Below are 23,333 nucleotides of genomic sequence, written 5' to 3' on the forward strand. Positions count from 1 at the left end.
TTCCTCTCTGATGGACCCTCCCAGGTTCAACTTGGGTCCTTCCTCTTCTCTATCTCAATCTCTACTTGTGGTGTTCCCCCAGGGGTCTGAACTCTCTCCCTGGCTGTTCAACCAATACCTGGTACTTCTTGCCCACTGCATTGTCGCGCTATGCTCCAACTTCCAATGCTATGCGGATGACGCTCAGCTCATTTTCAGGCCTGTCCGCCATACAGGAGTGGTGTGCCGCCAACGAGCTCTGCCTTAATGCCAGTAAGACTGAGATTCTCCTCATCGGCACACCCACTCCCCTCCTTTCCTGTCCCTCTGTGGCCCGCCTCTCTTGGCCCTCTTCCTGCTCCCAACTGTGAGGCCAAAAACCTCGGGGTCATCTTCGACTCAACACTCTCCTTCTCTCCTCACACATCTTTGACGTCTCTAAGAAGTCTCACTACCAGCTGCACCTCCTCAGAGGTATTCTTCATTTCCTCTTTTCCTAAATATCTTCCTTCTCGAGCTCTTCGCTCATCCGCCTCCAACTCCCTCAGGGTCAGACGCTTCTCTAAGCAACGAGTTGGTGGTAGATCTCTTTCTTCGGCTGGGGTCTCCCTCTGGAACAGCCTCCCTGAAACTTGAGGAGAATCATTGCCGGTTCCGGAAGCACCTCAAAACCTTTCTCTTCGCTTCTGCTTTTTCTCCTCCTCTCCCCTGCTGATACTGAAACTGCACTGGTTTCCTGGCCACACTCTGATCTCAGGCCCAGGCCCCCTCCCCTGCCAGTCGCACCCATGCACTGCCTTCCTGGCAACCCCTGCACTTGGGGACTGTTTTTTCTGTATCCCTACAGTCCCACTACCAGCACTTGACACCTGATGGCTGCATTTATCCTTGCACTTGCCACCTGCTGGTGGTACTTTTACTTGTTTATTTATCTTATTATCCCATGAACTGCACTGTCCCCTCCCCCCTCCGCACTTTCCTCCTTCCCCTTCCCATGCACTTGCACGATCTGAATGACACCTGGCCTAGTAAGATCGTTGTCGGTCGCGCCTTAACACTTGTGTATAGGCGCGTTATAAATGCCATATATCATACTAAGTGTTTTGCAACACCTAGTAGCAGTTCTCTTGAACTTTCCTAGGACAAGTGTAATTGCTCTAAAAGAATGAGAGGTATGGAGGCTGGGAGTCAGTCATGTTCGCTCCGGTAGGTGCAGGATGGTATTTTCCTTGATTTGCAAGCCAATGAATAAAAGATGCCTCTGGTGTATGGTTTTTCCAATAATAGGGATGCCAAAATGTACACTGTAATGATGGTTTACCAGACTAGAGGCCATCAACCCACCAGATGTGGGATCCAGAACAGCGAAACATATTACAATGTGCAAAGTATTATATCAAATGTACAAGGCTGGTAGGCAAATTATACCAGAGGTCTTCTAGTCTTTACACATAGCAAAAACATTTGACACGGTAGACTGAATTTCTACTAGAGACATTGGTGGGAATGGGTCTTCTGTTCGTCACTATGGCTATAGCCATTTACACTAAAACCTCAAATGGAGGGTTCCAGCCAGGTTATTCCTAACTGCTTTCATATGTTAAAACAGATTCAAAATGTCACATTTGTTGCCAAGCTAAATCACAAAATGATACAAATATTTGTAATCAATCATATATACATTTTAAATAAATCGTACATTAACATATTTGGGGAATCTTAAAAAGGCAAACTATAAATGCCAAAAACAATACAAAAATACACGTTGTACATTGATAATACAAGCAAATAATGGAATGTGCATTAGAAAAGGTGATTCTTTTTAACAAAAGAGGGATTTTTTTCTGTACTGGGATGCAGTGTTCACAATGAAATTAATAGGAACAAAACCATCAAGAATGCTGCATGTAATTTTAGTCTCTAGACATGATGTATGATAAATGTTTCTAGAGTCTAGAAATGATCCACAGTAGCTAAAGCACCACAGCCATTACCCTCCTTGCCACATTAGATACTTTGTGCTCCATTGGCACTTAATTTCTTTATTAATTGCTTTTAACTTTTTATACTTTGTGTTGATCGTGTGTTAAACGAAATAGGTCTGCCTTAATATCCTGCGGTATCTATTGATTGATTGTTGTTCTTATCAATTCTAGCATTGACTAGCGTTATTTTCTAAAATGCGTTCAGGAACTACAATCCCCAGTTTTGCAGTTTCCGCGTTTATTCATTAAATTAACAGGCGCGTTAGTACCTGGCGCGTTTGAACCTCTGGTTGGTGCAGGTTTGTGCAGAGTGCGCTCCCGGCCCTCGCTGTTTGAAGATTCCCGTGGTGTTTTGCAGGTTGAGTAAGCACATAAAGGTCTCTTTAGAGTTTACCTTCTGTATCTAGATTGTCCGTCCTAAGCCATGGTAAGTCCAGATGGGAAAAATAGGCAGATTGTGTATAACCTATCAGGTCTTGGAATAGTGCCGCTCACCCAGTAAATGCCCGTTGACCATCGAGTCCTAATGAGGTTCCTTCTCATGCAGACACATGTATTAATACTGTGGGAGAGAAAATGCTTTGTCCCTGCTTTGGATTTACCAGTTTTGTTGGATGGCTCCCCTACATATTCTAATACGGCCTCCGAGCTGGAAGGGGGTGTGGGAGCTTTACTGCCTGTGACGATACAACTTGTCCTTCTAAACCCCAGGTCTCAGCCTAAACATGCAGATGATGTCCATGACTACATCGTGGGAAATCGATTGGACATTATGTGCATTACTGAGACATGGCTATTGGACTTGCAAAGGTCAAAGATGGGACAAGTGACTCCTTCTGATTATGTCTTTCTTTTGTAGAAATTAGTCTGAGGGTGCGGGCACAGGTTTTGCCATTATCTGTTGGAGAGACCTAGATATGCGGGAGATTGGGATAGAGCGTGATCTGTGTGAAATCCTAGATACTAAGCTTTCCCCCAATCACAATAATAGTATAGACTTCATTCTGGTACATAGGCCTCCTTCAGAGATGCCCACTTTCAATCACTGTATTGCACAGTTATCGCCTTTACCAAAGCCTAATTGCTCTACAATACTTCTGGGCGACTTCAATCACTGCAGGGGAGATTCAAGAGATAAGGCAGCCTTAGACCTCTAAGTTTCACTAAAGAATGTAGACTTTTGCATACAAAATTCCGACCCCTCGCATATTCAGGGCCATACGTTGACTGGCTTTCCAGTAGAAATATTAACGTAGCCGACCTGTCCACTACACCCTGCATATGGTCGGTCCATTTCTTTTTTTTACGGCTAAGGTACAGTTCCCATTACCCTATCAGCGTAAACATGAAAACTTCTGGCAGGTTTCTAATAGAAACTTCCCAAAAATGAAACCTTTGGAACTGGCTAATTGTCTGAGGGAACTTATGTCCCAAACGTCAGACCAGGACCCTTCCGATATTCTAGTGAAAAATTACAATTCTCATCTGTAAGCCTTTTTGAACAATAATGTGCCTCTCAAAACTAGAAAAATCAAAACCCGCCTATAACATCAGAGTTGGTTTACCCTAGACTTAACCCAACTCAAACAGATGAAGAGAGAGACCGAGCGCAACTCTCCCAAAGAGAAAACCCAGGCAAGGAAAGATGCCTGGAAACTCATTGAGAAGGCTTACAGACTTAGGATTCTGGAGGCCTAGAAAAGTTTATAATGAACAAATAACGAAAGCTGGAAATGAAACCAAAGAGGTATCTAAATTGTTCAAAAACTGGGAAAAATCCAGTGCTCTGGACCAAACCTTTAAGCCAGGCAGAAATAATTGCATCATGTGAAGAACGCCTTTGAGCCTAAAATCACTTTTGCACGTACAAGAAATTGTTATGGTATGGACAATCCGATCTCACTGGAGCCCCCGGTTACAATGGGCAGGGAGCAATGGCGGGATTCTCGTTTTTTTTTAAATTTCATCCCAGTACTAAACCGCGATGTAGCGGATTTGTTTGGAGGCATGCACCCAACCATTTGCCCTGGAGATCCGCTCCCTTCTAAAACTATCTTGGAGAAATTATAAGTTACTCACCGTAGTGACCAACACACTCCTAATCCATAGTCCCTTTCCTCCATACTGTATGGGTGTCCCTTGCTAGGGACGGGAAACAGAACCTTTTTGACCAGAACAAATAGTCTTCCCCTTTAAATTTAGATGCATGCAGCACCAGGAGCAGGCCCTCTCCTGACTCCGCCACCCGGCATCACTCCTCAGTACCCTTAGACGCGTCAACAATATTATAATTGCCTAGTGACACTTTGTTACGGGGGAGGATGGTGGGACGCATGGAGGAAAGTGGACTATGGTCTAGGAGTACGTTAAATCACTATGGTGAGTAATTTATAATTACTCCTACGTCCCGTCCCCTTTCCTCCATACTTTATGAGCGATTACAACTGAATGCAGACCTGGGAGGAGAGTTGCCCCTCTAAGAAAACAAGTTCTTCAAAACTGCCTGGCCAAATGCAGCGTCCGACCTGGCACTGGCATCCGTAGTGTTTGCAGAAGGCCGATGGGGTAGCCCATGTAGCCGCTCTGCTGTTCATCTACCATGGGACATGTCTTTGGAAAGCCACGGCCGTGGCCTTTGCTCCGATGGCCTGGGCGTACATATTTGCTGGCAAAGGCCTGTGCTGCCCTTCATACGCTTTCTTGATGGCCATCACCATCCACCTTGCGATGGAAGCCTTGGAGGCTTGACAGCCTGGTTTTGACCCACTAAAAGTGATGAATAAGCCACTCCGATTTACTGAAGCACTTGGTCTTGTCCAGAAAGAATCTTCGAGCACGCTTGACATCCAGACAGTGCAAACCCTTCTGAGACTCATCCTTTGGGTCAGCAAAGAACATGGAGAGTATAATCTCCTCATTAATGTGAAAAGAAACAACCACCTTAAAGAGAAAGGCAGGCTGTGTCCTGAGCACCACCTTGTCCTGGTGAAACATGGTATATGGCTCCTGAACACCCGTGAAGATCTTCTCACCAACTTTGACTCTAACATTCCCTCTGTCCTCATCCTACTTGATCTAACTTCTGCCTTCAACACGGTCAACCATACCATCCTGCTCAACCATCTCCGTGACAATCTGGGTATCACTGATCATGTTCTGGACTGGCTGACCTCTTTCCTCTCTGATCGACCCTCCCAGGTCCAACTTGGGTCCTTACTTTCATTCATCTCCCTTTCTACCTGCAGTGTTCCCCAGGGGTCTAACCTCTCACCAATACCTTGCCCTCCGCATTGCCATTTTCTGCTCCAATTTCCAGTGCTATGCTGACGACACGCAACTATTTTCAGGCTTCCCTCGGCCACCTCGTCTCCTTCTGTCATTTCTGATTGCCTATCTGCCATACAGGACTGGTGTGCCGCCAACAATCTCTGCCTGAATGCCTGAATGCTCCTCATCAGCACACCTTCACCCTCCATTCCCCTCACTCTGTCGTAAATCTCCCCCCGTCTCACCTGAGATCGCTTCTTGCTCTGTTCCGCGGGAAGATTCCTCTTCTGGACGGATCGGGTCTTGTATAGGCTCGCTCGAGTCTCGTCCGGCTGCAGAGCGCGTTCAGAGTTCCGGGAAGGTCGCTGTTCCAGGATGTCCAGGAAAAAGGTAGCTGTCGCTAGGGATGAGGATTCCGGGAGCAGATTAGAGGGAAGGGGTGAAAGGAAGGAAGAAGGAACCAGGAAATAGGAATGGTGGATTCGCCGAACAGCACACACACGTCAAGTCACTACCTAATGATAGCGTTGAGACGCGGGGGGCCAATTTATAGAACGTGCCATGTGCGACGTGAAGGCTGGAGCAAGGCAAGTCGCTTGGCGCGGCCATGTTGGGAGTAAAAAAGAATAAAAGCTCTGTCGTGATAAGGACCAGGAAGTCCAGAAGGGGCAAGTTTTATGGGTCATGACAGCATGCCTCCTCCGAAGACCTGTTCCACCAGGTTTGCCCGGGTGTATGAGATGGAATCTTCTAAGCAATCGAGGGGTATTTAAGTTAGAAACAGGTTCCCAGGTTCTCTCGCTAGGAGGATATGCTTTCCATTCAACCAGGTATTGAAGTCGACCCCGTTTATACCTGGAATCGCATATTCTGGACACTTCATATTCCAGCTGATCGTCCACAACAACAGGACTGGGTCTGCAGGATTTTCGGGTGGATTGGATGTAAGGTTTCAATAGGGAAGTGTGAAAGACTGGGTGCATTTTCTTCCAGGAATCAGGTAGCTTGAGTCGGAATGAGACAGGATTGATGATTTCCTTTATGGAAAATGGTCCATAGTACCGAGGGGCCAATTTGTTTGGCCGTAGATGTCGCGGTAATAGTTTCGAGGACAATCAGACTTGATCACCAACAGAATAAGAAGGCGCTGGCCTTCTTTTGGAGTCCGCATAAAGCTTAGTACGTGTTTGGGCCTCTTTCAATTGTTCTTTGGCTTCCTTATGTATGTTGATGAGAGTCTGAATCCATGAGTCGAGAGTAGGTACTAGAGTGGGATGTGGAAGAACAGAAGGTAAAACTGACGGGTGAAAACCTTGACTGCAATAGAAAGGGCTGACCTTGAGTGCTGAGTGATCGGAATTTTTGTAGGCAAACTCGGCCAGGGGTATGAGGAGAGACCAGTCATCCTGAACCTTGGTGGCAAAACAACGAAGATATTGCTCCAGGGTTTGACTTACACGTTCCGTGGCTCCATTAGTTTGTGGGTGATAACCCGATGAGAGCGCGCGTTGGATCCCTAGAATTCAACATAGATGTTTCCAGAATTGTGAGACGTATTGAGGTCCTCGGTCCGATATGATTTTGGAAGGAAGACCATGAAGACGGAAAATATGTTCCAGGAAGATTCCAGCAAGTTCTGAGGAGGATGGTAGTTTATACAAAGGTGTAAAATGAGCCATATGAGTGAACAAGTCTATGGCTACCATGATGGTAGTGTATCCTCGGGAAGGAGGTAATTCCACAATGAAGTATGTAGTAATAAACTCCCAGGGTCTTCTTGGCAGCGATGGTTGCAGTAGAAGACCCGCCGGTCTCTTGTTATGTTTGTTTGAACTGCAGATAGCACAAGCCTTGACGTACTGTTGTACGTCGGTCTTCACTCGAGGCCACCAAAACTGTCTTTGTATAAGACAGAGGGTGTTAGTTATACGACGATGACCGGAGTGAAGGGTATCATGGCAGAGGTTTATTATCCTTTGTTGTAATTTCTGCGTAGGAATGAGCAGTGCATTGTCCTTGAATAGATAACCTTCCTTAACTCTTAGATTCCATGGATTCTTCCTTGAAATATCCTTCCAGAGGTCAGAGGACTGGGTTTGCACTCGGATTTCTTCCAGGAGGTTGGTTGCTTGAGCTACAAAGATAGTGTCGGGAAACATCTTAGGATAGGCCTTGTCCTCAGTGGCTACGTAATCAGGACGTCGAGATAAGGTGTCAGCGATCATGTTTTGTGATCCGGGAACATGAGTGATTTGGAATTGGTACTGGGCAAAGAAGTAGGCCCAACGCGCCTGACGACTGTTCCTGCACTCCAACGATTGTAAAATTTGGAGATTCCGATGGTCTGTGCGGACCTGAACTGGATATCTAGCACCTAGAAGATGTCGCCATTCAGTGAAGACTTGGCGGATGGCCAACAGTTCCTTCTCCAGGACGGAATAGTGTGTCTCACTGGGAGTCAGGGTTCGTGAAAGGTATGCAATGAGGTGTTCCAGTTTATCCTCAAGTTCCTGTTTCAAGACCGCTCCTATGGCGTAGTTAGAGGCATCCGTTTCCACTAGGAATGGGCGATTTATGTCAGGCTGGGTCAGGATGGGGGCTTGCGTGAACTCTGTCTTGTTGGAATGCTTCATCTTGTGGCGTAGACCAGATAAAGGGGGTGTCTTTCTTCAATAGAGCAACGATCGGCTGAACGATCTCGGAAAAGGTAGAAATAAACTTCAGGTAGAAGTGGCGAGCCCCAGGAAGGATTGAACTTGTTTCACAGATGTGGGAGCGGGCCAAGCCAGTATGGCCTTTACCTTTGAAGGATCCATACCAATTACTTCTGGGCTAAGGATGAATCCTAGGTAGTGAACAGAAGTAACGTGAAACAAGCATTTTTCAGGTTTGGCTAACAGTTTGTGTTCACAAAGTCGTTGTAGTACTGCCTTTACATGTTCATGTTTTAGAGGATCCTTGGAAAAGATCAATATGTCATCCAGATAGACAATGGCGAAGAGGAACAACATATCAGAGAACACCCTATCCATAAAACGCTTAAAGACTGCGGAAGCATTGGCTAGTCCGAAGGGCATGACCAGGTATTCATAGTGACCAAAGGGTGTTCCAAAGGCTGTTTTCCATTTGTCTCCTTCCCGGATACGGATTAAGTGGTAGGCACCCCGGAGGTCCAACTCGTGAATATTACGGCGCCTCTCACAGCTTCCAGGATATCCGAGATCAGGGGCAGTGGGTACCGATCTTTAAGGGTGCACTTATTTAAGCCTCAATAGTCGAGGCAAGGTCTGAGTTCCTTGGTATCCTTCTTGGGAACGAAGAACAACAAAGCACCCGCTGGAGATTGAGGGTCTTATTGTGCCGTTTTAAAGATTGGTGTCTAGGTATTCCCGAAGGGCCCTTTCCTCAGGTTCGGAAAGAATGAACATTCTGCCGAAGGGAATTCCTGCTGAGGGATCTGTATCAATGGCACAGTCTTCGGGCCTGTGAGGGGGTAAGGCTTGGACTATGGCAGTAGAAAATACATCAGCATATCCCTGATAGGCCTCTGGAACTTGTATGAAATTGGAAACCATGAGTGGTGTTTCTTGGTCTCTTGGTGGTTCTTTAGGAGTTATCGAGGAGGGATCCAGGGATAGACAGTGGGACATACAGAACTTTGAGCCCATGAATAATGATCCTGCTGTCCAATTGATATACGGATTGTGCTTTTGTAACCAGGGCATACCCAAAACCATGGGGTAATGAGCTGACTTAATGATGTCGAATGTAATCCGTTCTTGATGATGGTTTATGGAAAGTTGGATCTCTTTAGTCTGCAGGCTTATGGGTCCTGAAGAGAGGGGTCTTCCATCAATTGCTTCCACCGGCTGCATGGTGTTTCGTGTCTCGTACGGAACGTGATGACTAACAACCCAGTCTTGATCAATGAAAATTCCTATAGCTCCGCAGTCCACCAAGGCCAGAATGGGATAGGTCTCGTCTTTGGAGGGCGACAGGAAGGCCTGTAGTATCACCAAATTGTTTTGTCCAGGAGAGTTCAAGGATGGAATTGATGTGGAGCAAACATCTCTCTCCCGACACCTCGCTCCATCTAGGATCGGGAGCTGGCGTTTCCTGAACGCCGTGGAGGGGCTAGAGGGCATTCTCTAACAAGGTGTTTATCCGAGGCACAATACATACACAGGCCCGTGTGGATCCTTCTCATCCTTTCTTGAGGGGAAATGGGCCCACGGAAGGCTCCTATTTGCGTGAGTTCCGGATCTATGTCTGGGGTTGGGGCAGAATCGGTTTTAACAGAGGTCTCAAGGGAATTCTTTTGAAAGGGTATCTTGGTCTTTCTTCTTTCAGCCTTTCTTTCCTGGATTCGGAAGTCTATTTGCATGGCTAGATCCATAAGAGCCTGGAATGAACTAGGACGAGCCACCCTGGCTAATTCATCCTTAATGTCCTCGTTTAGACCCTTGCGAAATAGAGTGAAACTTGCTTCTGAGGACCAATCTGCTTCCTTGGCCAGTTGTTTGAATCTTGTAACGTACGTTAGCATATCCTGAGTACCCTGTCGGAAATCAAGTAACCGTTCCTGAGCACTAAAAACCTGGTCAGGGCGGTCGAACATAGTCTTGAGTGCCTGAATGAATCCATCATAATCATCCAGGAGGGCATCTCCTGAGTTGACTAAGGGAGTAGCCCAGGTCAACGCGTTCCCTGTGAGGTGCGAGATTATAAAGCCCACCTTCGCCCTAGAAGTTGAAAAATAATAGGGCTTAAAAGTAAAATGCACCAAGCAGGAATCCACGTAAGGATTTTGCCGAGCCATCATATTTATCTACCACTCCACCCAGTAACACACTGTCCTTGTTAGCGGGGTCGCGAGACAAAACAAGCTGCCTTAACGCAGCATTCTCAGCTTTTAAATTCTGTACTTCAGTAGTGAGCTCTTGCATGCCACGCATAAGGTCCTGGACGTCTTTCTCCATAGCGGAATCAGTGTCGGTCGTTGGGCGTCTCAACTGTCGTAAATCTCCCCCCGTCTCACCTGAGATCGCTTCTTGCTCTGTTCCGCGGGAGGATTCCTCTTGTGGACGGATCGGGTCTTGTATAGGCTCGCTCGAGTCTCATCCGGCTGCAGAGCGCGTTCAGAGTTCCGGGAAGGTCGCTGTTCCAGGAAAAAGGTAGCTGTCGCTAGGGAGGAGGATTCCGGGAGCAGATTAGAGGGAAGGGGTGAAAGGAAGGAAGAAGGAACCAGGAACTAGGAATAGTGAATTCGCCGAACAGCACACACACGTCAAGTCACTACCAAATGATAGCGTTGAGACGCGCGGGGGCGTGGGCAATTTATAGAACATGCAACGTGAAGGCTGGAGCGAGGCTAGTCGCTTGGCGCGGCCATGTTGGGAGTAACAAAGAATACAAGCCCTGTCGCAATAAGGACCAGGAAGTCCAGAAGGGGCAAGTTCTATGGGTCATGACACACTCTTGGCCAGCCTCCCTTGGCCCTTCTCCTACCCAGTCCCGCAAGGCTAAGAACCTCGAGGTCATCTTTGATTCCTCACTTTCTTTCTCTACTCACATCTCTGATATCTCCAAAAAGTCAAACTGCCTACTGCGCCTCCTCAGAGGTACTCTGCCTTTCCTCTCCTTCCCCCAGAAGCTCACCGTCTCCCAAGCCCTGGTTCTCTCTAGGTTGGACTACTATTGTAACAGCCTCTTTCTAAATCTACCTGCCTCTACTCTCTGCCTTTTGCAAATCATCCAGAACAGGACTGCAAGACTTTTCCTTGGCCTCAAGCCCTGGGATTGTATCTCTCCAGCCCTGAAATCTCTCCACTGGCTCCCAGTGGATGCAAAGATTAAATTTAAAACCCTTTACATTGTACACAAGGCTTTCTGGGGCCAAAATACCTTCAGCTATCCCTCCGTAAATACCTCCCCTCTCAAGCTCTACACTCCTCTACCTCCAACTCATTCCGGGTCAGTTGTTTTTCAAAGAAATGAGCTGGGGGTAGATCTCTCTTTGGCTGGGGCCGTCCTCTGGAACCGCCTCCCTGCCACTCTGAAACTTGAGGAGCACCATCTCCGGTTCCAGAAGAACTCAAGACCTTCCTCTTTGTCTCTGCCTTTGCCCCGCCTCTCCCCTGCTGATCTCTCTTGGCACCGGGCACCTGGCCCAACCTCTGACTTCCGGGTCCAAGTACCTGCTCACTCTGCCACCCACCTACACTGCCTCCCGGCAACCCCTTGCACTGGGGTTTGTATCTGTAACCATACAGCCCCCCCCTTTTCTTCCTGCACTTACCAGACATACCCTGTCTGTTGCCTTAAACCCAGCACTTGCCATTTGCTGGCTGCACTACCACGGTTTGTTGATTTTCATTATTTATTTTATTATTTATCTTTTTTCCTTTGCTCCGCACTTTCCACTCCTCCCCCCTTCCATGCACTTTTCCCTTTTCCCTCCCCCATGCACTAGTGTTCTCAATGTCACGGGCCCAGTAAGATCGTTGTTTTTGTTCTCCCTTGTTCCCCTCCCTTGCCTTGTCGGGCTCTGAAACACTTGTGAATGAGCGCAATACAAATAAAATATCAATGAAGCCACCAGAGTCTGAATCTCGCTGATCCGTCATGCTGAGGTAAGGCCCACCAGAAGGTAAGTCTTGATAGTCACCAGCGTGATGTTTGCTGAGGCCATAGGCTGGAAAGGCTTCTGCGTCAGTGTGCCCCACACCATGTTAAGGTCCCAGGCCGGATGTGGTCGCTTTACCCGAGGGTATAATCTGGACAGTCCTGCCAGATGCCTTATTACCATCGGATTGGAAGAGGAGATGTCGTCTCCTGAGTTCTTGTAGGCCGTGTGGCCTTCAGATACGTGCAGCAGGTCTCTACCTGCACACCTGAGTGAGCCAGGTGCACCGAGAAAGATCGCAGATCGTCCAGTGAGCATGCCATGGGGTCAATCTGCTTGGTCCTGGCCCAGTGACAGAACCTTGTCCACTTACTCTTGTATTGACTCCTGGTGGAGTCGTGTCTTGCCCCCTGAATGAAAGCCAGGTTGTCCTGTGACAAGTGCAGCTGCTTCAGGGTGATCTGTCAGGAACCAAGCTGCCAGGGCTAACTTCTGTGGAGCAGGGTGAACCACTCTGAGGCCCTGCTGGGAGAGTGGGCTGGTGAGGCGTACCAAGGGCTAGTCAGTCAGAGAAGCTCCGACAAGCAAGGTCTCGCCGGCCACAATGGGGCTATCGGGATGAGCCGAAGGCCCCATGTCTCCCTGACCTTGCAGATGACCCTTTGAATCAGCAGAGTGGCAGGTTAAGCATATGCATTCATGTTGTTACACAGGATCTGCAATGCATCCCCCAGTGACCCTCTGCCTTGCCCCAGCCATGAAGCGAACTGACAGCATTTCTTGTTGCTCATGGTCGCGAATAGGTCTACCTGCGGGTGACTCCACCTCTGGAATATCCTGCTCAGGACCTCCCCGTTCAATTGGCACTCATAATTGTTGATCCGCAGCCTCCTGAGCCTGTCCACTTCCAAGTTGGATTTGCCCGGAAGGTGGAGTACTGATAAATGGATCCTGTTCGTCAGTACCCATTCACAAACGTCGATGGACAGCCTGCAATGGGGAGAGGACCTGGTACCTCCCTGCTCGTTAATGTAATACATAGAGGTTGAGCTGTCTGTTTGAATGCAGATGGACTTTCTGCTGATATTGGGGAGGAACGCTTTGAGGGCCAGCCAGATGGCAATCATCTCAAGCCAGTTGATGTGTTGTCTCTGTTCCTGCCATGACCATACTCCTTGGACACTGCGACTGCCCCCAGTAGCCCCCATCCCTCAAGGGACGAGTCTGTGGTAATGATGATTTCCGGAGAGGGTTGCCTGAACGATCTGCCCTCTAACAGGTTGGTCTCTGCACTCCAACACTCCAGGTCTGGATGTAGGTGCTGTGGTATGCTGACTAGGGCTGACTGGGAGCCTGTCCCAAGGGGTTGAGAAATGAAGCTGCAGCCTCCTCATTTTGAGTCTCGTGTGTGTGGTACAGCCAGGAGGCAAGTCGCCGTTTTACTGAGCAGGTGCTACTAGCACTATGCTGAGGTCACGGTTCTGCCGCGAAAATGCCTTTTGGCCCTTTTGATTGATTGATAGCTATCATTGATCGCCGTGATATTGTCTGCTGAGGGGAAGATCCTATCCGCACTTGTACTCCAAATCAGCCCAAGGAATGTTAAAGACTGGGTGGGGAGTAACTGCTTCTTGAGGTTGATAAAGAACACCAGAAGGTATAGCGTATGCTTAAGTGCTGAAGCTGTGTGATGTACTGCCTTTGGAGACTCTTCTTGGAAAAGCCAGTCGTCGAGTTATAGATATAGGTGGTGGCCATCCGACCTGAGCAGGGCTGCTACAGAGTTCATTAACCTCGTAAATACCTTTGGGGCCGAGTTGAGGCCAAAGGGAAGGGCTTTGTACTGAAAGTGGAAGCCCATGATCATGAACTTTAGGAAGGAACAATGGGGCTGCCAAATGGGGGCATCTAGGTAAGCATCCTTCAGATCCACGGAGCACATCCAGTCTCCCCCTCACAGAGTCCCTGCAATAAGAGCCAGAGTAACCATCTTGAACTTTTGAAGGGGTAGGGAAAGGTTCAAGGAAGAAAGGTCTAGAACGACTCGCAGGCCAGCCTGGTTCTTCTTTTGAATGGTGAATATCGAAGAAGAGAAGTCCATGCCTCGTTGCGAAGCTGGAACTTCCTCCACTGCCTGACTCATGAAGATTGCTGTCACAATCTGGGGAAATGAGGAGAGGAAGGGGAGGGGATTGGCAGGTGTAAGCCTGTGGAGATTACAGAGAGGATCAATGGGTCCGCAAACCTTGACTGCTATGCCAGGAAGTACAGGGCTAGCCTTCCCCCCCCAAAGGAGACCCGTGGACCTGGATGACGCTGTCACAACTTTTTGCCCTCTGAGGATGGTGCCTGGGAGGGGGACTTGAAAAACCCCTTGTGGGAGGATTTGTGCTGCTTCGCCTGTGCTGGCTGGGAGACCGGTCTGGTTGCCTGGCGAATCGCTCCTGAAATCCACTGAAGCCACGGAAGGTAAGTGCTCTATCCGAGCTCGGGTGACTATGGCTATAAGCCTTGGGAGCCGACTGTCAGAATTGACAATGATTTAGCTGTCTGAGAGCTATTTTTCTTTTTGTAAAGTTCCTCATCCGTGGTCGAGTGGAACAAGATCCCCTGCGCCCCCTCAAATGGCAGGTCTAGAATGCGCTCCTGCACATCAGGGTTAAATTTGGTCACCTTAAGTCAAACCGTCGCCCTCATATCTGTGGCGATGCAGATCGCTCTACCTGCTGTGTTGATGTGAGCTACTGTAGACTCATGATATCTTGGGCCTCAATTTTGGCCTCTGCCAGTCCAGCCTTGAATCTCACCAGCTCTCCGCAGGGAGCTCTGGGAGGAATTCCGCAATCTCCCTCCACTTAACTGCCGCCAGCATGGGGTCAGCGTTGGCCTGGCGCAGATGGAGGGTGGCATTAGAGTAGTCTCGGGAGGATAGCTCAGTGGCAACGTGCTCGCCTTCGAAGCAAGACGACACAGAGCAACACAGGTTTGATCCCCGGGTCCGTGCTTAGAAACCTCTGGGTATTAAGTGCGTTATAAATAACCTAGCATGTCATATCTTTTGCTGTATGATTCCAACAGCTTTTCCTCCTTCCTGAGGAGAGCAGACGTTAGAGCTGTGGCTTGGAGTATAGGGAGGCTGTAGCTATGACTGATGAATGCGGTTGAGGATGCACTGACAAAATGAGGAAGTCTCCCTCTGCCTGTCTATACTTGGCATCCAGCCATTTAATGGTAGGCTGCACAGGATACGGTTTCACCCATCCTTTCTTGGCAATGGATTCTACATCCTTTTGTAGAGGGATGCCAGTTCTTGTGGCCGGGCAAATGGTCAACACTTCAGCCAGAACCCCTGCCTCAGGTTGCTCGACATGAGGTTGCGGAATCCCCTGGTATTCTGCTACAGCGCCCGCCTCTTGTGGAAAGCTTTAACTGAGGAGGGAGTATCCTGGTGGTCCTCATCTGTGTCGCCTGCTGTATCCTGCAGGTCAAGAGCCGACAGAGGCGTGCTGGGTGCGGTCAGCTGTGGTGTGCTGACTGGCAGTGCCGGAGGTTGCTGCGGAGGCGGAGCCTGCAAGACTTGTGTGAGCAAGGGAACCAAGGGTTGAACTGGTATCATGGTCTGCAACACTGTTGGAGCCGGAGGTAGTGTTGGAGGTAGCATGTTCTTGATAACACCCCTTAGGATGGTGCTCATCTGCGGTGAACTCATGAGGCTAAGGAACTTTTCGAAGAACCTATCCTCGCAAGCCGGGGATACATCAATTCCCTATGCGCTGAGCTAGAAAAACTGGGGGTTTTCTTCGTGAATTACGCCAATGACTTTCAACTGTCCATGTAACTCAGGGGAAAACATGAAGCAGTCCAGGAACATCTTAATAAAATTAACTTGTTTATTAAAGACTGGATGACCTTGAACTGGTTATTTATAAATGCAGCAACAACTGACCTAATGGTTTATGGGTCAAAGTATGCCAGAGAAAGACTGAGCCCTGCTTATACACGTGTTAGCATTGACGAAGATGATATCTCTGTGGTTAGTAAAGTTAAAACCCTTGGGGTTTACATGGAAGCATCACTCAATGCAGGCGCCCATGTAAACGATGTGGTTAAAAACTCCAATCCCTGAGGGTTCTGAGACAAATCAGCCCCTTGGTTACTCAGACCGCAAGAAGTTATTCTGCGCCATTGTTCTGCCCAAACTTGATTATTGGAGTTCCTTGCTTGGTGGGGCTAGTAAGGAATGTCTGGGGAAGTTACAAAAGATCCAAAATGATGCAGTCTGCGTTGTCTGTAATACTGCTCAAAGAGAACCGGTTTCAGAGGCTTGCAGGAAACTCTACTGGCTCCCTGTTGCCGCCAGGATTCAATTTAAGATGCTTACGCTGGGTCGCAAATGCCTGTTCGGAAGTGCACTATTTTATTTGAGGGAGAAACTGGTGGTCTATAAACCGGTCCGCCACTTACGGTCCTCGGATGTATATGGCTTACTCACTCCTAGTTTCAAGAGAAGCAGGGGAAATGGACATTCCTTTCCGGTTGTGTTGGCTCCAGCCTGGAACAAGTTGCCAGACAACTTGCAAACAGGAAACAGAAAAAAATCATCTAGTCTTTAAGGAAAGCCTGAAAACACGATTATTTGTCTTGGGGAGTTGCCCCACCTCCTGTTCTCTTCCAGATCAGGTTTTTGTCTTGTTGGTCGCTGTTTTTGTCTCCATATGGCACCCGGATGCCTAAGGGCTTTGGCACTTAATAAATAAATAGAAAAAATAGAAATAGAGATTCCTACCCCAAAAAAATACCAATTTAAAAAAGATGTAATCTTTTCACATATTTCATGTTAATGTCTGAAATGTGACAGAATTACTTTTCACATCAGTTTTTAAAACGTACAATACTGAAACTTTTTTACAATGTCTACTCTAATGTCTGTACTTGGAACAAGTATTGTGGTCTGGCATCTCAATTACTACCTTACTTTGTGTTTTATACCCACCCTTGCCATACTGTACATGCACATTTGAGATAAAACAAAGATGAAAACGACTAACTTTGGAATGATGACTTGCACTTTCCTCTGCCCCATAGACATCCAGCTTTGTATGGTTTTGGTACTGATATGAGGAATTATGGAAGACAGTGGGGTATTTTCGTCAGAAGGGATAGCAATCAGCATGCTAATGGTGCCTCCGTGGTAGGGTAGCTCAATGACATTGTAGCGAATACCATTGGGAGTGCTTGTTGAGCCTGTTGAGGGACAACATTACAAATTACAAAATAGGTTCTGTATGCATTAGAATTAGTTGAAATATTAAACATTGCAGCTGGCCATAATGCATTCAGAAAAAACGTTTTTAATTGGTTACCTACATCATTCTTTCTAACAAAAAAAAACAAAACAAAACAAAAAAATCAGACAAACTTTCCTTTTAATTTTATTGTAATTAAGCCTTTAAGTCTCACGTGAGACAAAATTACTTTTAGGAAACAGGCTACATTTACTAATTATGTCAAATAGCAACACACTCACAATGTCACTCTTTAGAAAACTGAAATTGAAAGAAAAAGGGTAGCATCTTTTATTAGTTTCCTGCAGGATTGTACAATATTGTGTAATTGAAAGGAAACACAGATTTAAAGAATTCGCTAGAGAACAAACACACAAGTACAAATGCAGTCGAAAAACTTAAGATCAAAAACCTCAATGGACAATCATCATCAACAACACTCAAATGTAGCTACATTATTTAATCTTGAAATTTCATACAATGTGTCACTCAATACGTTAAAATCTATTTATCTGCAATTTCAGATTGATACTTTATCAAAACCTTAACTGACAGATCTATAATTTAATTTACAAGCATCAGACTAAGTTGACTGAGTTCATATTTGAGTTTGTCAATTACCGTTTCTAATTTCTTTAACACGTTTCTTTATTTGTTTTCTTAATAATACAGATCATCAACAATTCCAATGCCCCACCATCTCCTCCTTCCTGGTGCAGAGTACAATGTTCCTGTTTACATCCTCTTGCTTACAGCAGGTCCAAAATCCTTATTTTGTGCGGGCACCATTGAATCATAGTCACTTTGCAAATATGATAGTACCTGACCCCAGTCTTTCCTAAATGCCTCTTGTTGCCCATTCTAGGGACACAAAATTCCACACTTTTAGGAGCCATTCATCTATTGTAGGTGCAGACGTTTGTTTCCACCATTGAGCTATCAGCAGCCATGCGGCTATCAGCAATGTAATAAAGTCTCTTTTTTGATTCCGTGTAGGTTCCCCTAGTTCAGATTTCCACATTTCACGCATCCATACTTTATCCTTAGATTGGATCCACCCTGGTGTCATCCCCTTCATTTGCACCTCATCCCAAAAATGTTGTCTTGTCGGGCATTCCCACCAAATGTGTCTCTAATCTCCTCTCACGTCTAATCTCCCCTTGACCCAACCATACTCACAAACTACAGACCTATAACAACGGTGCCATTTCTCGTAAAAATCTTAGATGAAGTGGCATATATTCGAATCCAGAATTTCCTGGAATATAACCTTTTACTGGGATCTCGCCAATCTGGTTTCCGTCCACAACATGGCACGGAAACGGCTCTAATTAATCTTAAGGCCCAAATAGACGATTTCAGAGATAAGGGTCAATTAGCCCTACTCCTCCTCCTAGACCTCTCGGCTGCATTCGACTTGGTAGACCATTAAGTCCTATGCAGCCACCTGGACTTTGCAGTCCATTTTTCCAAGGAAGCCATAATATGGATAGAGTCATTCCTGACTAATAAGACTATGAGAGTCTTTTCACCCTCGGAATCAGCAGATCCGATCCCGATTACCTGTGGTGTACCCCAGGGATCCTGTGTTTCGCAGACTCTCTATAATGTATTCACCATGCCCCTCTTTGACGAAATGGACCATTTGGGTATTGCCTACACGAATTATGCAGACGATACCCAAATCCTCCTACCTCTTACCGGAGACTAGGTCATGGATCTGGCTTTGGTGAATAGAATTTATGGCATTGTACAGGCATGGATGGCCACCCATGGACTATGCCTGAACGATGATAAAACAGATTATCATCCTAGGCACCACAGCCCATTTATTCAAATTAAGTCCGGACTACGCATATTTCACCATTGATGGCAATGACATCAACGTAGCCAAGGAGGTGAAGACCCTAGGCTTCTACCTAGATGCCACCCTTAACTTTACAAAACAAGTTAATCTTCTAGCATCCTCTTCTGCATATATATGCAAACTAATCAGAGCAGGCAAACCATTTCTATCCACGAACAGTTGTCTAATTCTCTCCAGAGCTCTCATACTTTCCAAATTGGACTATTGCAATGCCCTATACATTGGTGTGGGCAAACATATCATCCAAAAAATACAAGTACTCCAGAACAACGCTCTGAGAGCAGCACTAAATAAAAAAAGAAAGGAACATATCTCCGCCACCAGGAGAAAATACAAATGGCTATCTACTTTTGACAATATTTGACTTAAAATTGCTACCCTCACCCACAATTGTCTAAATAATAAAGCGCTGCCTTACTTAACTGATAGGATTATCAGGAAAAACATCCCACAGACCAACCAGATCAGTCAATTCCAACACTCTCCTCGTACCACCCTTTAAACTATCTATCATTGGGGGATCTAGCTTCCCAGTTAAGGCAGCTCAACTGTGGAACTCCTTGCCTCGTCTCCTAAGAGAACACCAAACCCTTGCCAAATTCAGACAGAACATGACTGATTGGATGAAAGAATATGACAAGTAAATCAACATGCCATAGCGGCCTTCACTATTAGATGCCAGGTTAAATAATTTTGCTATAATGTGTACTTGATTTTTCATGCTCTTTCTCGCTGTATACTTCTCTGTATATTGACTCCTATTACTTTGTAATTAGTCCTGTATGTAAACTGCATGTCTTATTTGATCTTCAATGTATATCTTGTACCTATGTAACCAAGCTGAACTTATTCTTATGCCTTGCGCCCGGATACCCTAGGGTCTGGTGCGCACTATAAATAAATAAACATCCCCTTCAGCAATTTTCCGTTGAAGATGGAAACATTGTGTGGAGTCTTTCGGGCGTGAAGTACCATTGGAGAAGTACTTTGTCACATTTCCCTCAACTCTATGGATCTGGTCAGCATCGGGATAATACTGCACATGTATTCCCACTGTTCCTTGTCTTCTCCTCCCCTAGTGTCCTTTCCCACCGCTTCATATAATTCCACTGTATGATTTCATCATGGCTATTCAAATATCTATATAAATTTTAAACTAATTTCCTTGAGCCTGTATCAGTTGTTAAATATGTCTCAAATTATGTCAGTTGTCTAGCGCCTACCTCTGTGATATTAGGAGTTGCCAACCAATGCTTCAACTGGGTGTATTTATACCTTTCGCCCTCCCTCAACCCAACGGCCTGCTTGCAGTCCTCAAATGTTCTAATGGCATTTCCTTGATACATATTCCCAATAGTCCTGCACCCTGCCTCTTCCCATTTGTTATATTCTCTTAGATTCATCCCCGGTTGAAATTCCGGATTCCCAAACATTGGGTAAAACAGGGAGGGGTTCACAGCTATGGCTCCTCTCTTGACAGCCTTATCCCATGTCTCTAAACCCACCCCCATGACTTCACTCATTTTGATGTCTGTTCTGCTTCATCCACAATAGTCTTGAAAGCTGGGAGCCCGCAACCACCCTATCCTGCCATACGCATATGCTCTGTGGCCTCTCGGATAGCCACTCCTTCACTACCCACAACTGGGCTGCATCATAATATCTACAGAAATGCAGAAACGCCAGGCCTCCACAGGTCCTTGTAGCCGTCAGAGAAGACATTAAACACCCTCGGTGTCTTGCCTTTCCATATATATGTTGTTACCATTTTGTTTCAAGATCTAAAAAAAAGTTCTTTGGGACTCTTATGGGCATCGCCTGGAATTGGTATAGCAATTTCGGGAGTATCCTCATTTTAACTGCCACCATTCGCCCCCCACCATGTTGTTAAGGGATTCCATTTTGTAAACTCTCGTTTAATTTTCTCCAGTAGTCGGGTGAGCAATGTCATCAATGTGATCCCCAAGTACTTTATCCCTCCTACCGCCTTTTCTAACTGCGTTTGAAATGCCAACCTATCAAGGGTGCTAGAATCCATTGTTAAATTCAATATTTCTGACATTTGTATGTTTATTTTTAGTCCCGAAATCCTTCCGAACTCCTCCAACTTATTCATAACAGCCGGCAATGAGTGTTCCGGATTCAAAAGACACCAATATGTCATCTGCGAATGCCATTGTTTTATGTTCCCTGGCCGCCATCGCGATACCCTTCACAAAATATGCCATTAGAATACGTGCCAATAACGGCTCTTATTAGATTGCGTACAGCAATGACGATAACTGGCCTCCTTGCTTTGTACCCCTTTCCAATATTACTGGTTTAGAGAGCATCCCATTCACTGCCACCCCGATTGTCAGAGATCTATAGTTCGCCCACACCATTTGGATAAAATCTGTCCCAAACCCCATATGTTCCATTGTTCTAAATAGTTGAGGCCACGCCACCTTAGCAAAGGCCTTTTCCGCATCGAGCGACACAAGCACTGCCGGCACATGATGTATTTCTGTCTTTTCTATGAGATAGCACACCCTTCTCGTATTATCCAACGTTTGCGTTGTTGGTACAAATCGCAACTGGTCCTGGTTAATTAACAGCGACAATATCCATGTCATTCTATCAGCTAATATCTTTGTATATAATTTAGCATCTAAATTGATCATCGCAATCAGGCGATAGGATCCTGGGAGTAGTGGGTCCTTACCCTGTTCGCAAACACTACCAATTTTGCCTCATTCATCGTTTGAGTCATTGCCCCGCTCGTTTCAAAGGCGTTAAATAGTTTTGTCAATCTGGGTATTGTAGAAGCAATGCAGGTATCCATCCGGGCCCAGAGCCTTATTATTCGGAAGATTTTTATTTGCACGTTTTACCTCCCCTTCTCTTATATCCTCCTCTAGACACGCCCTATCTTTCTCCGAGATTCGGGGGAAGGTTTATTTTATCAAAGTATTGATCTCATTTATCCGTTGATGTATCATCAGATGTATATAATATCTGATAATATTCCCTTCATATCTTTTAGTTTCATAATTGTTTTCCTAACCCCTGTTGCCTTCAATTGTCTTGCTAAAAGCTTGTCAGTCTTATTGGCCTGTATATAATATCAATGTTTTCTAATAAGTAAAGATGTTTCCGCCTGTCTGCTCAGCAGCATCCCCAGTTGCTCCTGCACATGTCTAAATGCCAATCTAACACTCTTAGTGGGATTCCACACCATTTCCCCTTGTAACAGCTTCAGTTTCCCCTCCAGTTCCTCCTCCCATCTATGTCTTTGTCTATCCATTTCTGCTTTCAGGGCTATTAAGTTCCCCCCCTTGACACTGCCTTGAATGCATCCCAAACCATTGCTGGGGATGTATCTCTGGTGTCATTTTCGTCAAAGAATTGTATCTCATCTCTTATTGTTTCTGTTACTGGGTCTTGTATCAATTCTCTTGGGAATCTCGATTTCCATAACACCCCACTTGTAGAGCCCAGTATGAATGTTGCCCACACTGGGACATGGTCCGATAAAGTGGTAGATCCCACTTCTATCTCTTGTGTCTTACCCACTATGCCCGTTGATACCGAAATGTAATCAATCCTCGTTTGAGAAGTGTGCACGTGCTAATAATATGTATACCCAGACTGCTGTCCTCTCATTTGCCTCCATACATCCTGTAAAGCCAACATCTCCATTTTCTTTTTGAGTGCTATAGAGGGAGCCTGTGATCGAGTGTGCCCGCGAACTTCTATCAACCTTGGGGTCCCAATCCATATTAAAATCTCCCGCTAAAATGATTTCACCTGTGGCGAATCCTTCTAATTTTGAGAGGATCCCTTTCAAAAAACCATCCAGTCCTGTATTGGGAGTGTATATAGAGGCCAACGTCATCTTGCAGTTGTCCAATGTAAGATTTATGACTTATCGCCGATCCGTGTCCATCAGGGATTCTTCCACTTGTGCCCCTACCTTATCGCCATCATTACCTCTGGCATTTTCTCCCTTGCATTGGCCGGATACATCTGAGTATACCCCTTATTTTCAAATTGCCCTCGTCTGCCCTCCTTATGTGCGTCTCTTGATACATCAATATATCGACCTTCAACCCGCTCATATGTTGTTCACTTTTTTCCTCTCGACAGGGGAATTCAGTCCCCTCACATTATACATGAGTACTTTCAAGGTTTTCATTCCTTTAGATAGATAAATCCTGCCTAAACCACACTCTGTTTTGCATCTGCACCAAGGCAACCCTCCCCCTAATTGCCCCCCTCCCCATCTCCCTTTCCCCAACTTTTAACCAACACTACCAACTCCCCTCCCCCCCCCCCCCCAAGCC

At 46.2% G+C, this 23,333-nt stretch overlaps 1 protein-coding gene across 1 annotated transcript in view; it reads right to left on the reverse strand.

The window, feature by feature from the left end:
• The window catches only part of SERPINE2 (serpin family E member 2), a 641,152-nt gene that overhangs the window by 317,520 nt on the left and 300,299 nt on the right, over positions 1 to 23,333 (reverse strand). Inside the window, exon 5 of the mRNA XM_069618158.1 lies at positions 16,905 to 17,100. Within this exon, the coding sequence (XP_069474259.1) occupies positions 16,905 to 17,100 (196 nt within the window). The remainder of the gene's footprint in view (positions 1 to 16,904; positions 17,101 to 23,333) is intronic.

Source organism: Ambystoma mexicanum, chromosome 10 (assembly GCF_040938575.1).
Source record: "Ambystoma mexicanum isolate Mex_15411 chromosome 10, UKY_AmexF1_1, whole genome shotgun sequence".
Classification (NCBI taxonomy): Eukaryota; Metazoa; Chordata; class Amphibia; order Caudata; family Ambystomatidae; genus Ambystoma; species Ambystoma mexicanum.